This window comes from Meles meles, chromosome 1 (assembly GCF_922984935.1).
Source record: "Meles meles chromosome 1, mMelMel3.1 paternal haplotype, whole genome shotgun sequence".
NCBI classification, from domain to species: Eukaryota; Metazoa; Chordata; class Mammalia; order Carnivora; family Mustelidae; genus Meles; species Meles meles.
The window spans coordinates 10,694,509-10,715,346 of record NC_060066.1 but is presented as its reverse complement, the minus strand read 5'-3'; the positions used below and the strand labels follow the sequence as shown (position 1 = coordinate 10,715,346).

The following is a 20,838-nucleotide window of genomic DNA, read 5'->3' as shown; positions in this document are numbered from 1 at the left end:
ACCCTGGCATCACAATTTTGTGTAGGATCACTGGAGTTACAATTTGGCAGATTCATTAGGTCATCTTCTCCTGGTAGGATTCCTGTTTAGCCTCTGGTGCGAAAAATATTTTAAACTACAAACTTTAGCCTTAACTAAGGTTTAAGCCACAGAGAAATGAGCCAGAAGTCCAACAGAAACACTAATCCCCACCCGGGTCCGAACCAGCATCATTTCACCTTCTTGGATGGTTGAAATCTATTGTTAGACATCCTCTAGAGAAACCAGAAGTACCAGCCCCGGCCATTCCCATTCATTTATTCATATATATATATATATATATATATATATATATATATCTTTTAAAAAAATTTTTTTACTTTCATTGTTAATAAATGGTATTGGTGAATTTCTTTTTTTTAATTCTTAAATACATATTTATCAAACATGGGATGTTGAGAATATTCTGGTGGACAAGCAAACCGGACTCCCATTTTCATCACAGTTACTATCTGGTAGGAAAGACAGACTTGGAAAAAAATACTCTCTCTTTCTCTCTCTCTCTCTCACACACACACACACACACACACAGATAGAGAGAGAGAGAGTGGGATGTGTTTGCTAAGAAAATATGAGGGGATTTGATAACGTTATTAAGCGGTGACCTAAGAGAGGGCAGAGGAAGCTTCCCTGAGAAAGGCTCTCTGAGCTGAGAAAGAGGGAAGAGCACCTCAGGCAAGGGAGGAACAGAAACTCAGACAGCTCAAAGGCAGCAAAGACAGGAGTCTTTCAAGGAATTGAATGAAGGTCATGTGACTTAAAGAAGGACCAGGGAAGAATGGCAGATCTGCAGGTGGGTCATTGAGGGGATTCTGCCTTAGTCTTAAGAGCAAGGGAAGCTGCTAACATTTACTGAAGGATTGTAAGCCATCATCATAGGGACTGGAAAATGTTGAAAGCAGATGCAGGAAGGCCTCTGTGATTCAGATGAGGAACAGTGTCTCCTGCACCAAAGGGGAAGGAGCATAGACAAAATGGGTGGCCTTGAGGATATTCCAGAGGCAAACTTGTCAGGAACTTGCAGTAGACTGGCCATAGGGACTGACAGAGAGAGAAGTGCTGGGGTGCCTTTGGGCTTTCTGGCTCAGGCAGCAGCAAGGATGGACCCCAGACCCCTAACTTCCCTGAGGTGGAGATCCACAAAGAGGACAAGGACAGGGGAGCTGCTAGATGTAAATACCCAGCACTCCTTTACGAGACTGAGGTTTCTGGGACTTCTCTCCTTTTTAGAGTCCAATTATTCTACAGCTAACCAATTATTTATAACATTGAGCCACAGAGTCATAAACTTCAAACTAGAAGGGATCTCAAAAATCGTTTAGCTTCACCCCTTTCCCTTTGCCCCAAACCCCTGAAGATGGGCAGCTGGCCTTTGCAGGACACCTCCAGCGATGACTTTTTAATCTGACAAGGCCTTGTGCAATTTCAAAGAGCTATAAATAGGAGAACATTGGTGTCTTCCCTTAGGAAATAGTCCCTCATGTCTCCTCCAGCCATAATTATTGCCTGCCATTTACTCTAGTCCTATAAATTATATATCAGATGACACAACATGGGATCTGTGTCTTTCCATTCCCCAAATCTGAACTACAGAGCAAAAAAAAAAAATCACAAAAATAAAATGGGTCTCTTGTCTTAGACGATCAGCTCATCAAGTGTAAGAGTTGCAATGTTATCTTGAAGAGCAGACATTAATTTATTGGCTGATATACCATGAATATATCTCACAGTATTGATTTAGATGCTGTAATGGAGAGCAAAGATAACAGTGGATTAAGCACATTTGGAGTCCATTTTATGTCACATAAAAAAATACCTAAGGATGAGTAGGCTACGGGTGGTATAATGACCTCAGAGCATTGGTAGTGTCCTAGGATTCTGATTTCCTTGTGGTCCACCATTCTACTCTGTGGCTTGCATCCTCAACAGCTCCTCATGAGCCAAGATGGCTGGTGAAGGTGCCATCATATCTGTTCACAGGCAGTAAGATGGCTAAAGGAGGTGGGGTGGGCAAAAAAAAAGCAGTCCTCCCAGACGAATCAGGCATCTTTTCAAATCCTTCCAAAATCATCCAGTAATGAGTACCTCTATTTTATTGGCTACCCTTAGGTACAAAGGAGGCATGTCTGTGTGCATGCATACACCTATACTCATACACATACACACACTCCTGCCAACTTCCCCCCATATATAAATGCACATTATATACATTACCTCCCAAGATACAAATGTGGCTCTACATACAGGGAAGAAAGGACAATGCATATTGCAACCGCCCAGCAGTCTCTATGCAGCTCTATGCAGAAACCTGCCCAGATAGAAAGATAATATCCTCAAATGGCTTATCATCTTAAAGCATGTGAAACAATATAGGGTAACTCAGAATCACACAGGCAACTAGGTCTAGATTACTCTCTGGAAGCTATTTATTTTTATTTTTTTATTTATTTCTTTTCAGCATAACAGAATTCATTGTTTATGCACCACACCCAGTGCTCCATGCAATACATGCTCTCCATAATACCCACCACCTGGCTCCCCCAACCTCCCACCCCCGCTCCTTCAAAACCCTCAGATTGTTTTTCAGAGTCTCTGAAAAACATGGTTCATCTCTCATGGTTCATCTCCCCTTCGAGATACCACCTTACACCAGTTAGAATGGCCAAAATTAGCAAGACAGGAAACAACGTGTGTTGGAGAGGATTGGAGAAAGGGGAACAGAAGCTATTTATTTTTGCTAGGAGGGACTTGGGTAAAAGGGCTTGTTCTGCATATTTTAATAAATTGTGTAATGATCCTCTGCTTTTCCTTCTGGTGTAGCCACTAATCCAGTCTTGAAGACAAATGTTGAACTGTGAAGTTATCAAAACTTTAAGTTCTTCTGTCTTGGTTTCTTCCCTAAAAGTTAGTTCTACTTTGGGCACATAAGGTGTGCACAGAAGACCAGGTACGGAAGTGTACCATTTCTCGTATCCTTATAGTTTCAGGGTATGAAACCCATTGCAAGTGCTTGTAGAGACCATACTGGAGGCAACCAGGTATCAATGGATAAAGTTTTCTTTCTTGCCTTCTTGCCCTGAAAATACAAACGGCTTGAGGATAGGTAACGGATCTTATTTGAAATTGCAGTCTTCAAGTTCAGCACATGGTGGACAGTTAAATGAAAGAAAAGTGCTCTATTATGTGTGGAGAACACATTTACTTCAATGGCAGCACGTTTACTTCAATGTGCAGAGGTGTGGAGGTGGGAGTCAGCAGGAACCCATGTATGGTTAGAAACAAACAAACTTGAAGCTGAATCCTCACTTGGCCACACACATTCTGAATGACTTCAGTGAAAATAACCTCTGAACCTCATTTTCTTCATTTGAAGTGGAGATTACAATTCTACTACAGTGCAGGAATACCCTTAGGAGTGGATAGGTTGTGTGTGAAACCATATAATGGCTCTGCCTTTTGAAACATCTAAGTTAAGTTCTCAAAAGTCAGAGGCCTGGAAGAGGTCTTCTAAAGGACTGGTCCTCAGATGGTGTTGGGGGGCAATCTTGGTGGTGTCTTACCTGGTGGGACAGAACAATGCAGGAAGGAGACAGAAAGAATGGAACTCCCTCCCCAACAATGCCATGGCTCCTTCCTTATTTTCATGTTTTATTGCTTAGTCTAGTTTGAAAAAGGGATTCCACCTATTCTAAAATTCTTTTTTTCCTAATTGTTGGAGGGAACTTGATGTTTACTATGAGTTTTCCTACTAATTTTATTGACAATTGATTCATTCTGCTGTCATTTAATGGTTGTTTAATATTGGAATATGTTCACAGTTTGAATCCTGTCTGTGTGCATGAAAAAGTAGCTTATTAACTAGGTTTTAAAATGGTCTTCTCAGCCTTTTTTACCTTCAGATTACCTTGAACCAAGGTCTTTTTGCAGGATATCAAATGAGTATTTGTTTCCCCCTTCCATAAAATTAGGAAGAAATTTCCATAAGAGAAGTTTGAGTGTGGTTATCTGTAGGGAGACACAGCAGCAACAAGGGGAAGATGGCTTCTCTTCTTAAAAGAATGTTCTAAATACACGGCAATAGGGTGATCTCTAATGACTGGTGGTTTTGTTCACGAAAGGAACATAGGAGTAGCAGTGGGTAGCCTGAAAGTCAGTGGACATCCCCTCATCCCGGGTCCAGTTTTGCTCCCAATTATTGCTCCTAATTTTTGCTATGATCATTACTGATGGAAGTGGCAGGGCCCTCCAATTTCACCCACCATTCAGGCAGCCAACCTGCAGCTGCTGTCCTGTGATGGGCAGAGCTCCAAACCAACCCCAGAGCAAGACAGTCGGCTGCCTGTGACTACAGCAAGCAGACCCATCTGTGTTACAGAAGCAATACTACTACCACTCAGTGCTTGTTGACTATTGTTTCTCTGTTCATGACCTTTCATATTCTCCAGCTCCCCCCATATGGAAAAACACTGAAATTCTTGACAAGAGGAATCTCATTCTCATCTTGTTACTGATGAAATGACTAATGGACAGCAAGATTAAGTGAATTCCTCCAGGCCCCAGTGTCTATTTCCTGGGGTCTACAGACAAAGAAGAGGGAGCCACAAAAGCCAGACCCTCCAGTTTGTGGATACTCAGGCCGCTAAGTGTCTAGTTCAATTGCTTCTGGGTAATACCAACATAAAATGGCTTGTTGATCACAGCAGACATTCCCATTTTGCAAAAGCCAGATAGGCAATTGTGACAAGCACCACAAAGTCACTAATTAAATATTCAAAAGAAACAATTGTCTGTCAATTAAATATCTCCATCACTATTCCCTTTGAAACAAATTGAATTACTAAATGACATGCAATTTTACAACTCATGGTGTCAATGTAATTAAACCATGAGGAGAAATTAAATATTAAATACCACCTAATAAGTAATTCTCTCAGTATGTGCTAAATCATTATTCATCATAGTCCTCTCCCTTCTCACAGGTCACAGACCTCGGCAAGCTATGTTTTCTATAAGAATGGCCATTATCTGATCTTGGGAGCCAAACAAATCAGAAAAGCGTACAAATCCCCACATTTGCATTTACTGTAACTCATGGGAATAAAAATTTTACAGTTGAGAGGAACCTCAAAAATCATTTCATGGTGACAGACTTAGAGCTGTGAGGAATTCATTCTGAGGCCGAGACAGGTGGAGTGGTCTGCACAAAGTTTCACCACCACGCCACACCAAAAACCACACAATTATACATTGGATGCAAAAATCTGAGGTCAGTCTTTCGACCATGGTTACATCAATCAATACAATGCGTGTTCCCCTGGCTCCACGGAGCAAGAACATTGTTATAAGCATTGCTACCATTTGGAATACAAATTTCGCTTTTCCTCTTCTTTATTACTTTTAACTCCTTGCCTTTGAAACCAGCAGTGTTAATTGAGATAAAGTAGCCTTAAAAGACCATCAAATCCAGGGGTAGCTTTGAAATGAGACAGATGTGGCTGAGAATCCCTTATTAGTGCTATGACCCAAAGGGAAATGATGTAATACTCTGAGCTCATCATCTTTTGCTACAAGAAGGGAAGCAGCCATACTCATGCTAAGGCAATGGTTCAGGCATTTATTTGGGATGTCTCTGCTGAGAGCTTGCCTTGGAATGTGCCAATGTCTAGCCCAGGAATATACGCAAGGATGGAACCCGTCCTCAGAGAGCACATGTTTTAGTAGTAGAAACAAATAAAGACGCCATAGTTCCAATTTTACCCACCAACTCCCATTCCCCTTTCAGGTCTTAATCAGGAATAATTTCCTTATCTCAGCCCAAGTCAGAAACCAGGGTCAGGAGAGGCTGAGCCAAGCTAGATGCCTAAGATTCACTATGTCACAGGGTTGGCTCCTGACAGCAAGTGCGTCTTTAAACTGTACCCTGGATGCCTTCCTAGCCTCATCCTAGTCATAGCCTCGCACCAAACATGTCACCTGGCTTAAAAGTACTTAACTCAGTTTGAAATGAGCCACATGCTTAGGTCATTATTTGATTGATGGCTGGCTTTCACTCTAGATTAAAACCCATTTAGGGGCTCCTGGGTGGCTCAGTGGGTTAAAGCCTCTGCCTTCGGCTCAGGTCCTGATCCCGGAGTTCTGGGATCGAGCCCCGCATTGGGCTTTCTGCTCTGTGGACAGCCTGCTTCCTCCTCTCTCTCTCTCTGCCTGCCTCTCTGCCTGCCTGTGATCTCTGTCAAATAAATAAATAAAATCTTATAAAAAAAACCCATTTAATAGCAGGACCATGTGTTCTTGTCCTCACCACCCTACCCCACTGCTTGCATCCCCTGCCCCCCACAGTGGTACTCTGTACGTATCTGTCAGAGGAGATGCTAAATAGAAGTAAGAACCGACAAATGATGGGTGGGGAGGGGGGGCATGTAAAGAGAATGAGGAGAGCCCAGACTCAGGGACCTAAGCCCACCAGTGGGGTGTCAGGGAAACCATTGCAGAAAAGATGGTGTCTGTGCTGAATTCCAAAGCCTTTCTCCCCAAACTAGATCTACAGGCTGGCAGCACACAGCAAGAACCTGGGCACTCACTGGAAATGCATACTCTTGGGACCCCCTCCCTAATTCCAAAGGATGTACCAAGATCTCCAGGTGATTTCTATGCATTTTGAAATTTGCAAGCATTGGTCTGCCTTGCACAGGTGTTTAGAAAGGTAAAGCCCAGGAAAGGACCCCTCAGGGCAGAGGACTCCACAGAAAAGGTGGTCAGTTTTAAAAATTAAGTTGCAAAAAAAAAAGTTGTGTAACTCTATGAACCAGTCCAGATCCAAATATTCTAAATATTCCAAATATTCCCCATCTCCTTCATCTCCTCAACAAGCTTCTGGGCTAGTGTTGTCATAATTCCTATTTACAGCTGAAGAAAGTGAGGTGCAGAAAGATTAAGCATCTTACTGGTGTTCTTAAGTTACCAGTGGCAATCAACCCTCATCTTACCCTGGGCTCGCACTCAAGTTCTCTCCTGTGATTTGGGTGGGTCTGGCTCATGGCAGCTTTCAATACATGTACTTCCCCCTTTGAAAGAGTCTTGCCAAATTCCGTAGTGTCTGTCCACCCCTTCTCCTTTAAATACCTCATCTGAGCTCCGATTTTCAAACAAACAAGCACACGTGATTCTCTGATGAAACAAATGACGTTTGTTTTTAAGCTGGCACATGTCTTGGAGGAGGGCCATAGGGGAAGTTTCCTCAGCTGGTGACCCCTGGGTAAGTTCTGGCAGACAGAAAAGGGACAATATGATGGAGGAGCTGCCCCAGAGAGCAGACGCAGGGGTAAGCCAGCACAAGGTGTCAGGGAACTGGGGATGGGTTCAAATGTGGACCTTACCCTCAGGCACGAGGGGTGAGACTACTTGAATTTGTTAGGCCTACTCCCTGGTGGGTGGAGGGGTAGCTTGGAGGAGCACAGGGAATGACATAGTTGGGTGATCATGGGGGCTTCCCTAGAACGACAAGGAGGAGGAGGAAGGAGAGCTGTAGACAGAACCCAGTAACGGAAGACAGTACCATCAGGAATTCACACAGGAGTTGGGTGGGAGTCTGATGATTTTTGATTTGTTGAGATTGAGCTGCCTGCGAGACCCTTAACTGGAGGTGCCCAGAAGGTCACTAGATAGCCTGGTCTTAAACTTAGCTGAGAAAACTGGGCTAGAGATACAGGCTTAGGAGTAAGCAGCACCTAGATCCATCCATGGTCAGTAATGGAGGGAGGGAGGGAGGGATGGTGCAGGGGAATGTGTGGAGTGAGGTGACGAGGAGATACATGGAATGGAAATTTAATGAGTCCCAACACGGAAGAAGAGAATTGAAATCTGAGAAGGAAGAGAACATAAGCCATACTAGACTGTATCATAGAGACACAACCATGACTCAGGTATAACCTCTGCCTTAGAGAAGATCATGACCCAGCTGGCGAGAAAAACATGGAGACCAATGACAGCAGCACGTGGTAGGACAGACGGGCAGGGAAAGGGTGATGGGGTCAGAAGAGCAGGAATACCTAACTTGGTCTGGGGTCCTGGGAACGCTTCATGATCCTGGAATTTCTCTTTGCTACTTACAAAACTCTTTTAGGCATAAAGATACTTGTGGCTGGGTGCCTGGGTGGCTCAGTGGGTTAAAGCCTCTGCCTTCATCTCACGCCATGATCCCAGGATTCTGGGATCAAGCCCCGTGTCAGGCTCTCTGCTCAGCGGGGAGCCTGCTTCCCTTCCTGTCTCTCTGCCTGCCTCTCTGCCTACTTGTGATCTCTGTCTGTCAAATAAATAAATAAAAATCTTAAAAAAAAAAAAAAAGATACTTGTGGCTGAAGAAGCCAAGGCCATTTGGCCAAAGTCGCTGGAAAAAAATCATGGTAAAAATAGGATGAGAATTTGTTTAAGGAAATGTACTTACAAGGTTTCAAAAATATCCCTAACTGTCCATTGGCAGTGCTCAGAGTTGGTCTCTGGCTGAAATGGTGTGGCAGGACCCCAAGGACTGCTTATGATGCCATTATTCACTTGGTAAAAGGCAAGACCTGTATCTGTCTCTTAAATAGAGAAGGAGGGGGACTATGTTCATTGGAAACTGACTGTTGGGGCCATGAACACATGTGCTGCCCACCACCAACAGGTGAGGAAAGATCACCCAAATAATGAGGGGAGTTTGACTTTGAACTTAAAAGAAAATAAGCTTGGTGTTCTTGATTTTGGCTTTGTTTCTTGAACTAATTGACAGTATAAAGAGGAATCAAGTGGGATAATGCCAAAAATGGAAGACTTAACTCATAGCCTTTTTGGGAACTTCAAGAAGACTGGTTTTTTTTTTAAGATTTTATTTATTCATTTGACAGACAGAGATCACAAGTAGGCAGAGAGGCAGGCAGAGAGACAGGAAGGGAAGCAGGCTCCCTGCTGAGCAGAGGGCCCAATGCTGGGCTCAATCCCAGGACCCTGGGATCATGACCTGAGTTGAAGGCAGAGGCTTTAACCCACTGAGCCACCCAGATGCCCCAAGAAGACTGTTTTAACTGCATTGGGTTCCAGTATCTAAAATCAGGCTTGATCTAAGCAATGATCTATATACCATGCTCAGAAAAGTTAACCAGTTTTGTACAATTCTCTCCCCTTAAAATGAAGCAGACCTGCCCTGCTGGTGTGGAGTGTCAGAAATGAGGTCTGAAAGTGGGAGAGCCTCTTGCCCATAGCTGTACCTGTATGAAGCAGGTGAACATTGACTAGAAACCAGAAGTCAGGCTAAAGGGGCCATCTGGGGTGTGCTCAAGAACACTTGAGCAAGGTGTTGATGTTGGGATTCAGAGCCAAGGTACTGAAGAACCAAGAAGGAAGTGAATGAGGTTAGCCCTGTCTTAGGACTCTTATTTTGGGGGATGGGCCTGACCCATTTAAAATTTTCACGAATGGACAGACACTAAATGGATATTCTAGGTGTCTAACTCTCCCACCTCTTTCTCCTTTTTCTTTCTTTTTTGACTTAAATGATCGAGACGATCACTTGGGATTTTTCTTCATGTTGTCTACTATAACCTTTTTAACACACATCTAACAAAAACTCGGCTTGGGGCTTCCAGCCCAAAACACTTCAGAAGGAGGTAACTTTTGATGTGTTTTCTTGTTTCTCACTGACCTCCTCTTCTGAGTTCTGTCTTATTTTTTAGAGAAACTAATTTCTCTTCTCTCACTGATTACTCATTTCCTGCTGATAACTGTGTGATTCAGGGGGTGGACAGGGGAAAGGAGGGAGCCATGTAGCATTCATTCATTCCATTCGTTTAAAAGTACTGTGCTCAGAACTGTTTCATGGGCCAAGTTCTCTGCTGCATGCTAGAAACACAGAGGTAAGACACTGCCTTTGACTTCAAGGGGCTCCCAGGGAATGTTATGACATTGCTCTGACAGGGGACAAAGGCAGGGTGTACAATATACGAACGAGAGGTTATTGAGCTTTGCCTAAGCACCTGGTCTGCCTACCTATGGGTGAGGATGGGTTTCCTGGAGCTCCCAAATTTTTAGCTGGGGTCACTGTAAACACAGACCAACTGGGCATGCCCAGAGCCACAGACCAGCCTGACCCTTGCCAGCATGAGGCAGACACTCCCTCCTGCCACATCGTCCAGTCCAGGCGTGGGATGTATTCAGTTTGTGGTAAGAAACTACTTAAGTAATTGATCCTTTAGCCCTTTCTTGGGTCCCTGTACACTCTCTTCACTAAGATGGAACATCCATACCCATCCACAACGTCTTCTAGAGTCTGACCTTTCCTTTCACACAACCCCTAAAAGAAACTCACCACACCTTTGATTTTTCATGCTTTAGAGGTCTGTAGGAAAAAAAAAAGCCAGAGACTTGTATCTATATAAAATATTTACAGAATGCAGTGTTCTAGATGCGTATTTTCTAAAAGATTTATTTATTTATTTGAGATAGAGGAAGAGAAAGAGAGAGAGCAGGGGAGAGGCAGAGGGAGAATCTTTCAGGCAGACTCTCCATTGAGCAATGAACCTGAGGCAGGACTTGATCTCACCTCCCCTGAGATCATGACCTGAGCTGAAACCAAGAGCTGGGTGATTAACTGGCTGAGCCACCCAGATGCCCCTCCAGACGTATTTTAAGAACCAAGTACAAACCTCCCTACCTCTGCACCCAGAGTCACAAACTCCCTCCCAAATTCCCTTCAAGTATTCCCTCATTAGAGCAACAGCCTTGACTATCCAGAACACAGCTATGTCCCAGAACCTAGAACCCAACAGGCAGTCTACAAATATTTGTTGAACAACTAACCTATTCAATCCTTATTCTCCCCTTCTTCCTATGCAATCCTGAGTTTTTGAGACGCAGTAAAATCTCATCTATTTTTGCCACCCTCTCTTACCCATGGAGTGGCTATGTGTCAGTATTCTGGTTTCAGAAATGTAAGCAGATGTTATTGGGCAGTGATCCCAGAAGAGCTCCTAAAAGGGAAACCTATTCAGTTGGCAAATGTTTGTTGACCATCTTAACCTTTGCCTTTTGCCCTCTCCTTTTTCCTGCCTGTAAAGAGGCCATGATGGCTTGGAGAAGAACACCCAGTGGCTTTCAACTGACCTTAAGGAAAAGTCCTTCTGGTATGGAATCTACTTTAGGCCATCCCTAATGGGTTGTTGTACAAATCTCCTTTGAAGAGTCCCCATGACAGGGAGGTCATCACTTAAAAAAGCAGCCCCCCAGGCAGGTCTATTTGTTATAAAATCTTGGCTTTAGATGAACCCAAATCTCTCACACTACAGTGACCATCAGTTGATCTTTATTCTGTCCCAGGGGAGACATGTAAAATAATGATACATCACTGTGATAGCACCCCAGATATCTAAGAACACCCACCATATCTCTTCTACATCCTATATCCCTAGGCTTCTGATGGTTCTTCCTTTTTACATGGTCTTGTTCTGTAAATTGTTTATGCTGAATCTCATCTTCCCGTGTTCTAAGTTTAAGAAATACATATATTTTGATTATGCACCCCCTAATCCTTGGTCATCCCTGTTTTATAAGCAATCGTGTGTATTCAGCACGTAACTGTAAAAAGAAAAAAAAAAGATTTTGAAATGGTTTCCTCCAGTCAGCTGGAAAGCTAGCTGACACAGGATAAGATGTGTTGTTTACCCAAGGAAATGGTGGCACTTCTTGTTTCATGTGAAAATTTCATACCGGTAAACACTACATCGAGAGGGCAGTTTTTAAAATTTCCTCCTAAAAAACCCCATAAATGCGATTTGACTTCCCATCTAGCTCATGTCCCTCACCATGTAGAATTTTATCATTTCCTGCTTTGGGGGAATTTTGTGCCTCAAAGACATTATGGCATAGGGGCGCCTGGGTGGCTCAGTGGGTTAAGCCTCTGCCTTCAGCTCAGGTCGTGATCTCAGGGTCCTGGGATCAAGCCCCGCATCGGCATTGGGCTCTCTGCTCAGCAGGGAGCCTGGTTCCCCCTCTCTCTCTGCCTACTGCTCTGCCTACTTGTGATCTCTCTCTGTCAAATAAATAAATAAATAAAATCTTTAAAAAAAAGACATTATGGCATAAAAGGCAGGGGGACGTGGGACAGAAGGGGAAGAAACTCCCAGGAGGCAAGGAACGTGTAAGATACTGCACATATGAAAATACATGATCCTGCGAGTTGAAATTCAAATATCAAATCACAGATATCCAAGAAACAAGGACTGGCAGGTTTATCTGACAATGCACTGAGTTATAACCCCAGTTCATTGGTTGGGGAGGTGGTCACACGGCTGCATTTACAGATAGCATAGCTTTTATTCCTACCAGCCTGTGGCCTGGCCTCCCTCGGAATGTCTGGCACCTCAGTGGTTAATTAATCTACCTTGCTCTTTTTGTACCCTGCAGGGCTGACGGTGACATCTTGCAGTGAGAAGAGCTGGCTTCCAAGAGCTGCTTAACTGACCTGACTCCTTAAAATAGGCTTTCATAAACAAAACGCACATGACATAATTTGACTGTGTAAGTCCAATTACATTTCCTGGGAAAGCATAGGGCAGATGGTCGGGGTGTCCACGGCTCTGCTGTGGCTGGCTGGGTGAGGTGGCATTCCTACACTCAGGCCCCGAGAAAAGTCAGGCACAAAATTACTTCCAGGAGCCATCCTCTTGCTTAACTAAGGTTCAAACCTATGTACCATAGAAATCTGCCAACCTTCAGTTTCTGTTACCTTGATTTCCAGCCCAGAGAAAACAAAGAATATGCTTCAAAATCCATACGTCAGGTGAACTGATAAATGGTCCAACTGACGATTCTGGACCTGCTGGTTTCTCGAAGGGTTACTATTGTGCCCACTTGTGGGGAAGAGGAAAGGTTTGAGAGGAATATTGCAAGTGTCTCTTATGTTCTGAAAATAAACCCATGTAGGATCAACTAAAAGAGATACACTTGTGAAATGAATAAATTAGCATCCCAAGAAATATTTAGACAACAGTGAAATGTCACGGCAGCATGATTGTAGTAGTATCCTCTGATTACACGTTACCAGCAGCGCGGAACGCTGAACGTGGAATAAGCTTTTTTTTTTTTTTAATCTTTCCTTTTTATACTCGGTTTCACTTATTTGTGAAGAGCTCTTACAATGCCATCAATCATCAAGGTGTAAATATGATGAATGCATTTGGCCTACTTAGCATGACATTGCAGAAGCTGCACCAGAAGGAAAAGTCCTCCCCGTCTTCCCGGTTATGATCTAATTATGCTCTGACCCACGATACCAGTCAGGTGACATTACCGGATATGAAGGAAAACAAATTCATCATTCAATCTTGCAGTGCACACAACTTACAGTCATTTTACAACTGTCTCTAAATACACAGGCACCAAGCCTATTTGCAACTCTAGGACCAAGGTGGGGACAGGACAGGGCTGAAGGGATTTAACTGGTCCCTCCAGCAGTCATTAAAAATATCCTGTGCAAAGCCTACATCTCTATCACCGAAAAAAAGGGGGGTGGGGAGGAAGGAAGAGATTAAAGGAGGAAAGGAAGGGTTGGGGGAGGGAGGGAGGATTAGAAGCAAAAAGGACAGTCTCTGGGCATTTTTCACAAGAAAGAAAAAGTAGTATTTCCATTTCCTTGCATTCAGAGGAAACTCTTGGGAATGGTGACAGTCAAATCTCATGTTGAAACACATTTTCTGAGACATGGTGGGGACACTGCAATTAGTTTTTTAAGCCTATATGAATTTGCTGAAGGAAAATGTACAGAAACAGATGTGTTCGGAGTTTTTTAAAAAATGCACACCATAACTAGCAAGGTGCATTAAATAGAAGCCCAGTTACACTCATTTAATCGATATTTTATGTTTTGAAGTAAGCACTTACCTTGATACTAACCACCAAATTGAGGTGATTTAAATTACGTGCCATTTGGTGTATGTGCATTAAGTAGTCCTACAATTCCGTTGATTTGATCTGAGTTAGCGGATTTAGAGAAAGAACACAGAATATACACTTATGTTTAAATTTTACAAATGAGGGGAGAGATATTGATGATTCTATTATACTGACTCTATGTTTACTGTGAAGCCAATCCTTCATGTAAATAATCAGAAATACATTCTTTACATGTTTTAAAGATTTATTTATTTTGAGGGAGAGAGTGACAGCATGTGCGTGAACACCCAGGGGGAGAGGCAGGGGAGGAGCGAGAGAGAGAATCTCAAGCAGACTGCCCCCCCGCTGAATGAGGAGCCACTGTGGGGCTAAATCTCCCAACCTTGAGACCATGACCTGAGCAGAAGTCAACAGTCAGACACTCAACCAACCGAGCTACCCAGGCTCCCCTAAATCAGCAGGAATGCATTCGAAAGCATGTACAAAGGCCACATCTCACCTGACCCCCACCAGCTCGAACCATTAACTACTATATTACCCAGTACAAAATGAATTTTCTCCCAAAGGATTTTTTAAAGGCCAAATGAAGCTAAAAGTCCCTCATTATTAGTTAAATTTAATGATCATGATTTAATTAGTATTTTTTTCTGACTCTAGTCTCCACTGTTTGACGGGATTTGTGTAAGACAGTAAAGAAAATGCGGCATGGAAATTCAGATCTGACAGCATGACCTTGAGCACTACCTAACCTGGGTTTGCATACCTCGCTGCGTTTGCTTCTAGAGTTATCTTGGAGAAATCACCTTTACTCTGACACTTCTGCTTATCGGCCTCGCCAAGAGGTACAGAAGACTAATTAGCCACAAGCTTTAACATTTCAGAATCCCCGAGGGGAAATATAATGCAGCTATCTTTCTGGTTAAATATTGCTGCCTCTCAGTTTTCCAATAACTAAATGATCCTCACCATTTTATCACTAATGAGCTGAAGAATGAGAACAAGATGAGTTTCAAATGTTAGGTCGCTCACATTACCATCACCGGCAATTAAGATGGAGTAAAATGCAAATAACAGCGACAGTTTTTAGGATTTACCTGAGCCACGAAAGAACCTAGCAAATAAGACCTTAGTATTAATTTTATCCGTACATATTCCCTGATTTTGTAATCAGGTTTTAGATGGATAAAGTGAACTGGCAGGATAAACAATTTAAGAGGTGGAGAAAAAAATCTGTGTCATCTCTGGACAAAGGCACTACTATTGGCGACCGGAATGATGTCCATGAAGCAGATTTAACTTGAGGTAGATGAAGCATCCCGAGGAAGGAATGGCTGCAGCCCTCTTGTTACTTATAACTGAGCTTTGTCAGGGTGGATAGAAAAGTAACCCTTTGAACTGAGCTCTGAACCTTCTGAAAGTTCCTCATATCTCCAATCCACTTGGGACCTAGAACATACATGGGTGATCCTATATATCTGCCACAGATAATACCTCTTAGTTTGGGTGAGAAGTCTATGAATTAAGTCTAACGGTTCACTGAATGGAGAAAACATAAGCTATCTCTGTGCTGATGGCAAGGAACCTTCTGGGTGACCCTTTTCCAGTTGTATCTTGTGTTCACAGTGGAAAGCACATGATGATTTAAGTGAACACAAGGACCTGTCTCTTACCATAGGGCATCTGCAGAGATCTGCAGCTTGGTTGTTACCCTGTCAAATCACGGATGTAGTTTCCACCAGGATGAAAAGAACAGAAACAGATTCTCATAGCTTGGGTTAGGCAAGGGAAGGCAATCATTGACTCATTTGTTACTTTTGAAAATGGCATTTTCAGTAAGTGAAACAGTTGCTGAGGTGTGTTCATTTTACACTCTGATGTAGCTTCTTGCTTCTTGAAAATGCTAAGTTAAATGTGAGCCATTCTCTGGTGGGAATCAAGATGAATGTGGAGAAAGATGATATACCAGTGTCAACGGCCTTCACCTGACACGTTTGTATCCCACTGAGCAAGATGATGAGCTAGCCGCAAAAAGCCTATGCCTAGAAATTCAGACATTTTTCTCTCATGGTTTCCCTTTGGCTTTTTTCATTAAATGCTCATTCGTGTGCCCTACTGGGTATTGCCCTCTCGAGTAGTGAAACAGGTACTCCTCCGTCTTGAGTCAATTCAAATGTGGGTTTGGAAAGAAACACTCAGAAGGTTTCTTAAGAAAGAATGACTTTGGAGCTAGGATTTGAATCATGTTCTCACCACTTGTTGGGCTCACCGTCTTTGGGATATCTCTTTAAAGTTCCCAGGAATTTGTTCTTTCTTCTATGAAATGAAAATGAAGGCTACCATCTGTTTGTCATCATTAGATGTGATAATGTATGTATAGGCCCTTAGTTACATGTAAAGCATTGGGCCAGTGTGAAGGATTATCATTGGGCCTTGGTTTTGCCAAAAGCGTTTCTATATAAAATACTGCTTAATGCACATATAACTCACATGTGATTGTGCAATAGAAAGCTTTTACCAGCGCAATGTGAGGGGGCTTGGATATTTTGTAATATTACCTTTGCATTGGACAGTCTTGTTCATTCAGTGTGTGTGTGTGCTGAGTGCCTGCTGGCTGTCTGGCATTTTTCTAGGTGCTGAGGATAAATATGGTAAATACATAGATGTCTATGCCCTTACGTGGCGTTTATGTTCCTGTGGGGGTGGGAGTGGGGGAAAACAGCAAATAAAAACAAATGAGATAATTTCAGATAGTGAACGTGCTCAGGAGAAAACAGAACAAGCCAAGCACTAGGGAGCGGCATGTAAACGGAGTCCAGAATAATGAGAATGGCTCAGTCATGGAAAGACCTGGGAAAAATCATTTTAAGTGGCAGGCACAAAGGCTAAGAAGTGGGGAAAGAGCTCAGGATCTCTGAAAGCGTAGATAGGTACTGTGTATTTGAAGCCTGAGAAGAGAAGGAAACATAACTAGAGAGAGAAGGAGCAACTTGTTTGTAAGGGGACTGGGTGACTCTGGTAAAGAGTTAGGGTGTTAATCTAATTGCTATAAGAGGTCATTAGCAGGGCATGCCTTGTATGTTCCCAAACAGGGAAAACTAAAAGATACCTATTCAAAAATCAGAGACGTTTTAAAAAGCAATTAATTCTCCACTTCACCCACCTGCAAGATCCAAGTTTTGACCTCTAGAGGGCGCCAAAGGAAAACATTTTGTAGCCAAACCCACCAAGGTCTTTTCAGCACCTGAACCAAGAGAAGAGCGCTCAGGCTGTTGGCTAGGAGTCTGGTAAAAGCCGACTCCACTGGGAAACCATAGTTCATCTACAATTTCTACCCAAACAGAGAGACAAAGGAGCTTGGTTTGCATGTACCTGGACCTTGCTTTTCAAGGGAAGGACAGTTTATCATGGGATGGGAGTGGGAAGACATTTGGGGGTTATTTTTAATCTTCTCCCATCTGGTAGTATTTGAGTAGAGCATAAAACAAATATGAAGCCAAAATTTACTTTCTGGATTCATTTGGCAAGCAAAGCGTCTCTATACTTAGAACCTTGAAAATATTCATCATTTGCCACTTGGGATGTTGTTATTCTAAATACTATCCCAAACTTACTTGATGCAGTCTCTGCGATGTGTGCTAAGGAAGGTTACCGCATGGAAAGTGGTGGGTGATGACCAATGGGATTTTCTGCAAATGAGCAGATACCTATCCTATATCATGAAAACAACTCACAGTGAAAAAAATAAAGGGAAAGAAGGAGGAGAAGGAAAAAGAGGTGGATGAGATGCGGAAGAAGAGTCTGATGATGCGGAGATATATAAAGAAGAAAATGCAAAAAGAGGGCTTGGAAGAAATTGAGACTTTCAAAGGCTTGAGGGGTTCAGAGCCACGTGTGAAGACTGAGAAACACAGTTCTGAAGACATATTTTACACAATCACAAATTGAGACTTTATCAGATGAAGGTATTAAAGGTTCACGGTAATTTCAAGAAAGCATTCATTACCATCTTATTAAGGCCAAGTTCAGCTGGTCAGCCTTACTCACTGAGGCTCTCATCTTCCCATTTCATGCTTGATGATCACAGCCATGTACTTTATTTTATAATACTCTGCTCTACCCAGGGAGACTTCAAAAAGCACTGTAAAAGCAGCCAACCAGATACATAACCTGAGCAAATGGATACAGAGCCATCAGAGATAAGAGTAAGAATCCCAAATCCACTGGAAGCTCAAGAGGTCGATGATGGGTAAAGGGCTCTATAGGTGCCAGTGTTCCAGAAACCACGAGCAAATTTCAGAGGTGTTGTACCTGGTTATTGAACGATGTCTTCAAACCCGAAACAAGGAAGAGGAGTTTTTAAGCTTCCAATAGAGCAAAGTGGCTGAGGCTGAGCCTGGAAAAGGAACATGCAAAGCAGGCCCCCATCCAAGCACCCGTGTCAACCTCCTGTGTGGAAACACTTCAGCTGACATGTTTCTCTCATTTTTATGGAGAAACCCCCAAATTTAATTCCTGCTACCTATCAGACATTTGGCAAACGAAGTGTCAGACCATTAATTATCTATTGATTTTAATGAATTTCAACAATAAAGTCATCATCCATCTTCTCCTTCACAGACAATGGGAACTCTGTTCCCAGAAACACATCCCTATTTAATGGGAAAGACAGGAAGAAAGGAAGAAAAGAGATCGGAGGTCAGGTTCCACTTAAATATTTCAGACCATCTATATCAAAATACACTTTATCAATTAAGCAAAACTTGCATTCTTTGCCAAAGACACTTCCCTCCCACCCTACTGGCCCCAGATGAGGCTGACCTATGCAACGCACTGGGTTCAGATCCTATAATAAGAGAAGATATCCTCTTAGGACCCCAAAGCAGTAAAGAATTCCCAAGTAAAATACGTATCTTGGAACTATCTGAAGGACTGGATGATACAACATAGGTAGGGTCCCCACCAGCAATTGCTATGTGTTCAGCAAATGCTATTGCCTTCCAGAACTGAGGGTTTGTGGCACAGAGATACACAGAAACCCAACTCTGAATCCCAGAGTCCCTTACAACATCCTACTGTGACTCTTGTGAGTAAAAGCTATTAAATGAACGGGTCGCCTTCTAAATCAGGATGCTTCTCCTCCTCTCTAGAGACTACAGACCCTGGGGGACGTGTGCAGAGGAGAAAGAAGACTGTTTCTTAGCTGATTGTCAGAGAAGAATTACTCATAGAAGCAGAAGAGAAGGGCAGGGCTGGAAGAAACTTTAGAGGTCATTTAGTTCCAACTCTAAGATAAGCGAAATACCATCCCACCAACACCGAGGACCTCCCAAGTAGGAGGCACTGTGCCAGGCTAGGAGAGGGGCTTCTCGGAAAGCTACTTCTAAATAACCCCGGGGAGTGGGCAGGGGAGGGGGAGAGCAAGGCAGGCAGGAGTTACCTGGTTGATGGAAATGACAGCTAGCCGAGGGATGACCACCTGCAGGACCACCTGCAGCAGAGAGGTACCCAGGCCGGCCAGGATGGCCCAGGTGAGTGGCAGCGGCAGCATGCTGTAGGTAGCGAACAGTGTGAAGAGAACGTAACCGATGCCATCACCCAGAAGCCCGTAGCCAAGGCCTGCTGCCAAGATCTGGGTGGTCATGGCTACCCAAGTGACCACGCCACTGTACTGCAGGTACGTGTGCGAGGTGGTGTCCTTCCTGACCACCACCAGGGCGCAGATCACCACCTCGATGCCAGTGAAGAAGCCCAGGAGGATGCCCTTGAGAGGGTCCATCGGGGCCGAAGCCAGGCTCAAGTGGAGGACCAACAAGGTGAGTTTGGTCAGCACGTCCAGCACATTCATCACCACCTCGGATTTGCGCCTCTGGCCCAGGAAATAGCGCTGGTAGAGGCGCTCCAGATCTCGGGACTTGAAGGAGTTGCGCAGAGTGGGGAAAATGACCCCTCGGTAGCTGTAGCCCCCGTTGAGGAAGAAATCCGAGTTGCTTGGGGCACAGTCGAGGTGCAGGAAGCCCAGATCACCCCCGCCCCCGCTGCCGCTGCCGCTGCCGCTCCCGCTGCGTTCCGGGAAGACTTTGGTGCCACTGGTACTGTGAGCTCTCTCCCCGGGGCCCAGCGAGTAGAGGGGCAGCGCCGATTCGCCGGACAGCTGCGCCGCGTGATGGTTGGGGCCGCCTCCTGCAGGGTCCGAGGCTTTGCCGGAGCCTCTACTCCCGCTGCCGCCGCCGCTACCCCGGTGCCCGTGAATGAAGCGCTGCTCGGTGATATGCCTCACCGCCGTCTGCCACAGCAGCCGCTGCGGCCGAGAGCCGCTCCCGCCGTCGCCGGCCGGGGGCGTCGGGTGGATGGTGTAGAGTTCCTCGCTGCCGCTCAGGCAGCGCACATCGGAGAGCTCCATGGCGCCGGGCCGCAGGCGGCGAGGCGCAGAGCAGGAAGGAGGCAGCTGGGGGGGAAGGGTCCCAAAGACCCCACCGCGGCCTGGCGCGAGCTCCGCGGCGAGCCCTGGTATCCCCGGCCGCCCGGTCGCGCGAGCCTTGAACAGGAGGCCCGCGCGTCAGGTCATAGTGCGCCCCGGGGCAAAGGGCTTCTGGAAGATCGCCGCAGACCCCTGCGTCCTTGCGCGCCGCCCTCCCGACAAACCGCGCAGCTGGGGTGCGCGGGTGCGGTGGCTCTGTGTCCGCAGAAGCCGCGGCGCTTTGAGCCACGTAGCCCCCTTCTCGGGTTCAGGCTTCTCGGCCACTCCTCGGCTCAGCGTCTTGGCGCAGCCTTTGCTCTCCAAGAGGCGCCTGGGCGCCGTGCTCCTTTCTGCTGCGCGCCGGGTGGGTCCTGGCTGCGGCACTGGGCTCGGGACACCCACGACTCGGCGGCTGCAAGAGG

General features: G+C 44.7%; 1 protein-coding gene across 1 annotated transcript in view; it reads right to left on the bottom strand.

The window, feature by feature from the left end:
- The window catches only part of ADCY8 (adenylate cyclase 8), a 221,859-nt gene extending 201,374 nt beyond the window's left edge, over nt 1–20,485 (bottom strand). Inside the window, exon 1 of the mRNA XM_045978186.1 lies at nt 19,397–20,485. Coding sequence (XP_045834142.1) covers nt 19,397–20,359 — 963 coding nt within the window. The 5' untranslated portion in view covers nt 20,360–20,485. The remainder of the gene's footprint in view (nt 1–19,396) is intronic.
- Between the last annotated feature and the right edge of the window lie 353 nt (nt 20,486–20,838).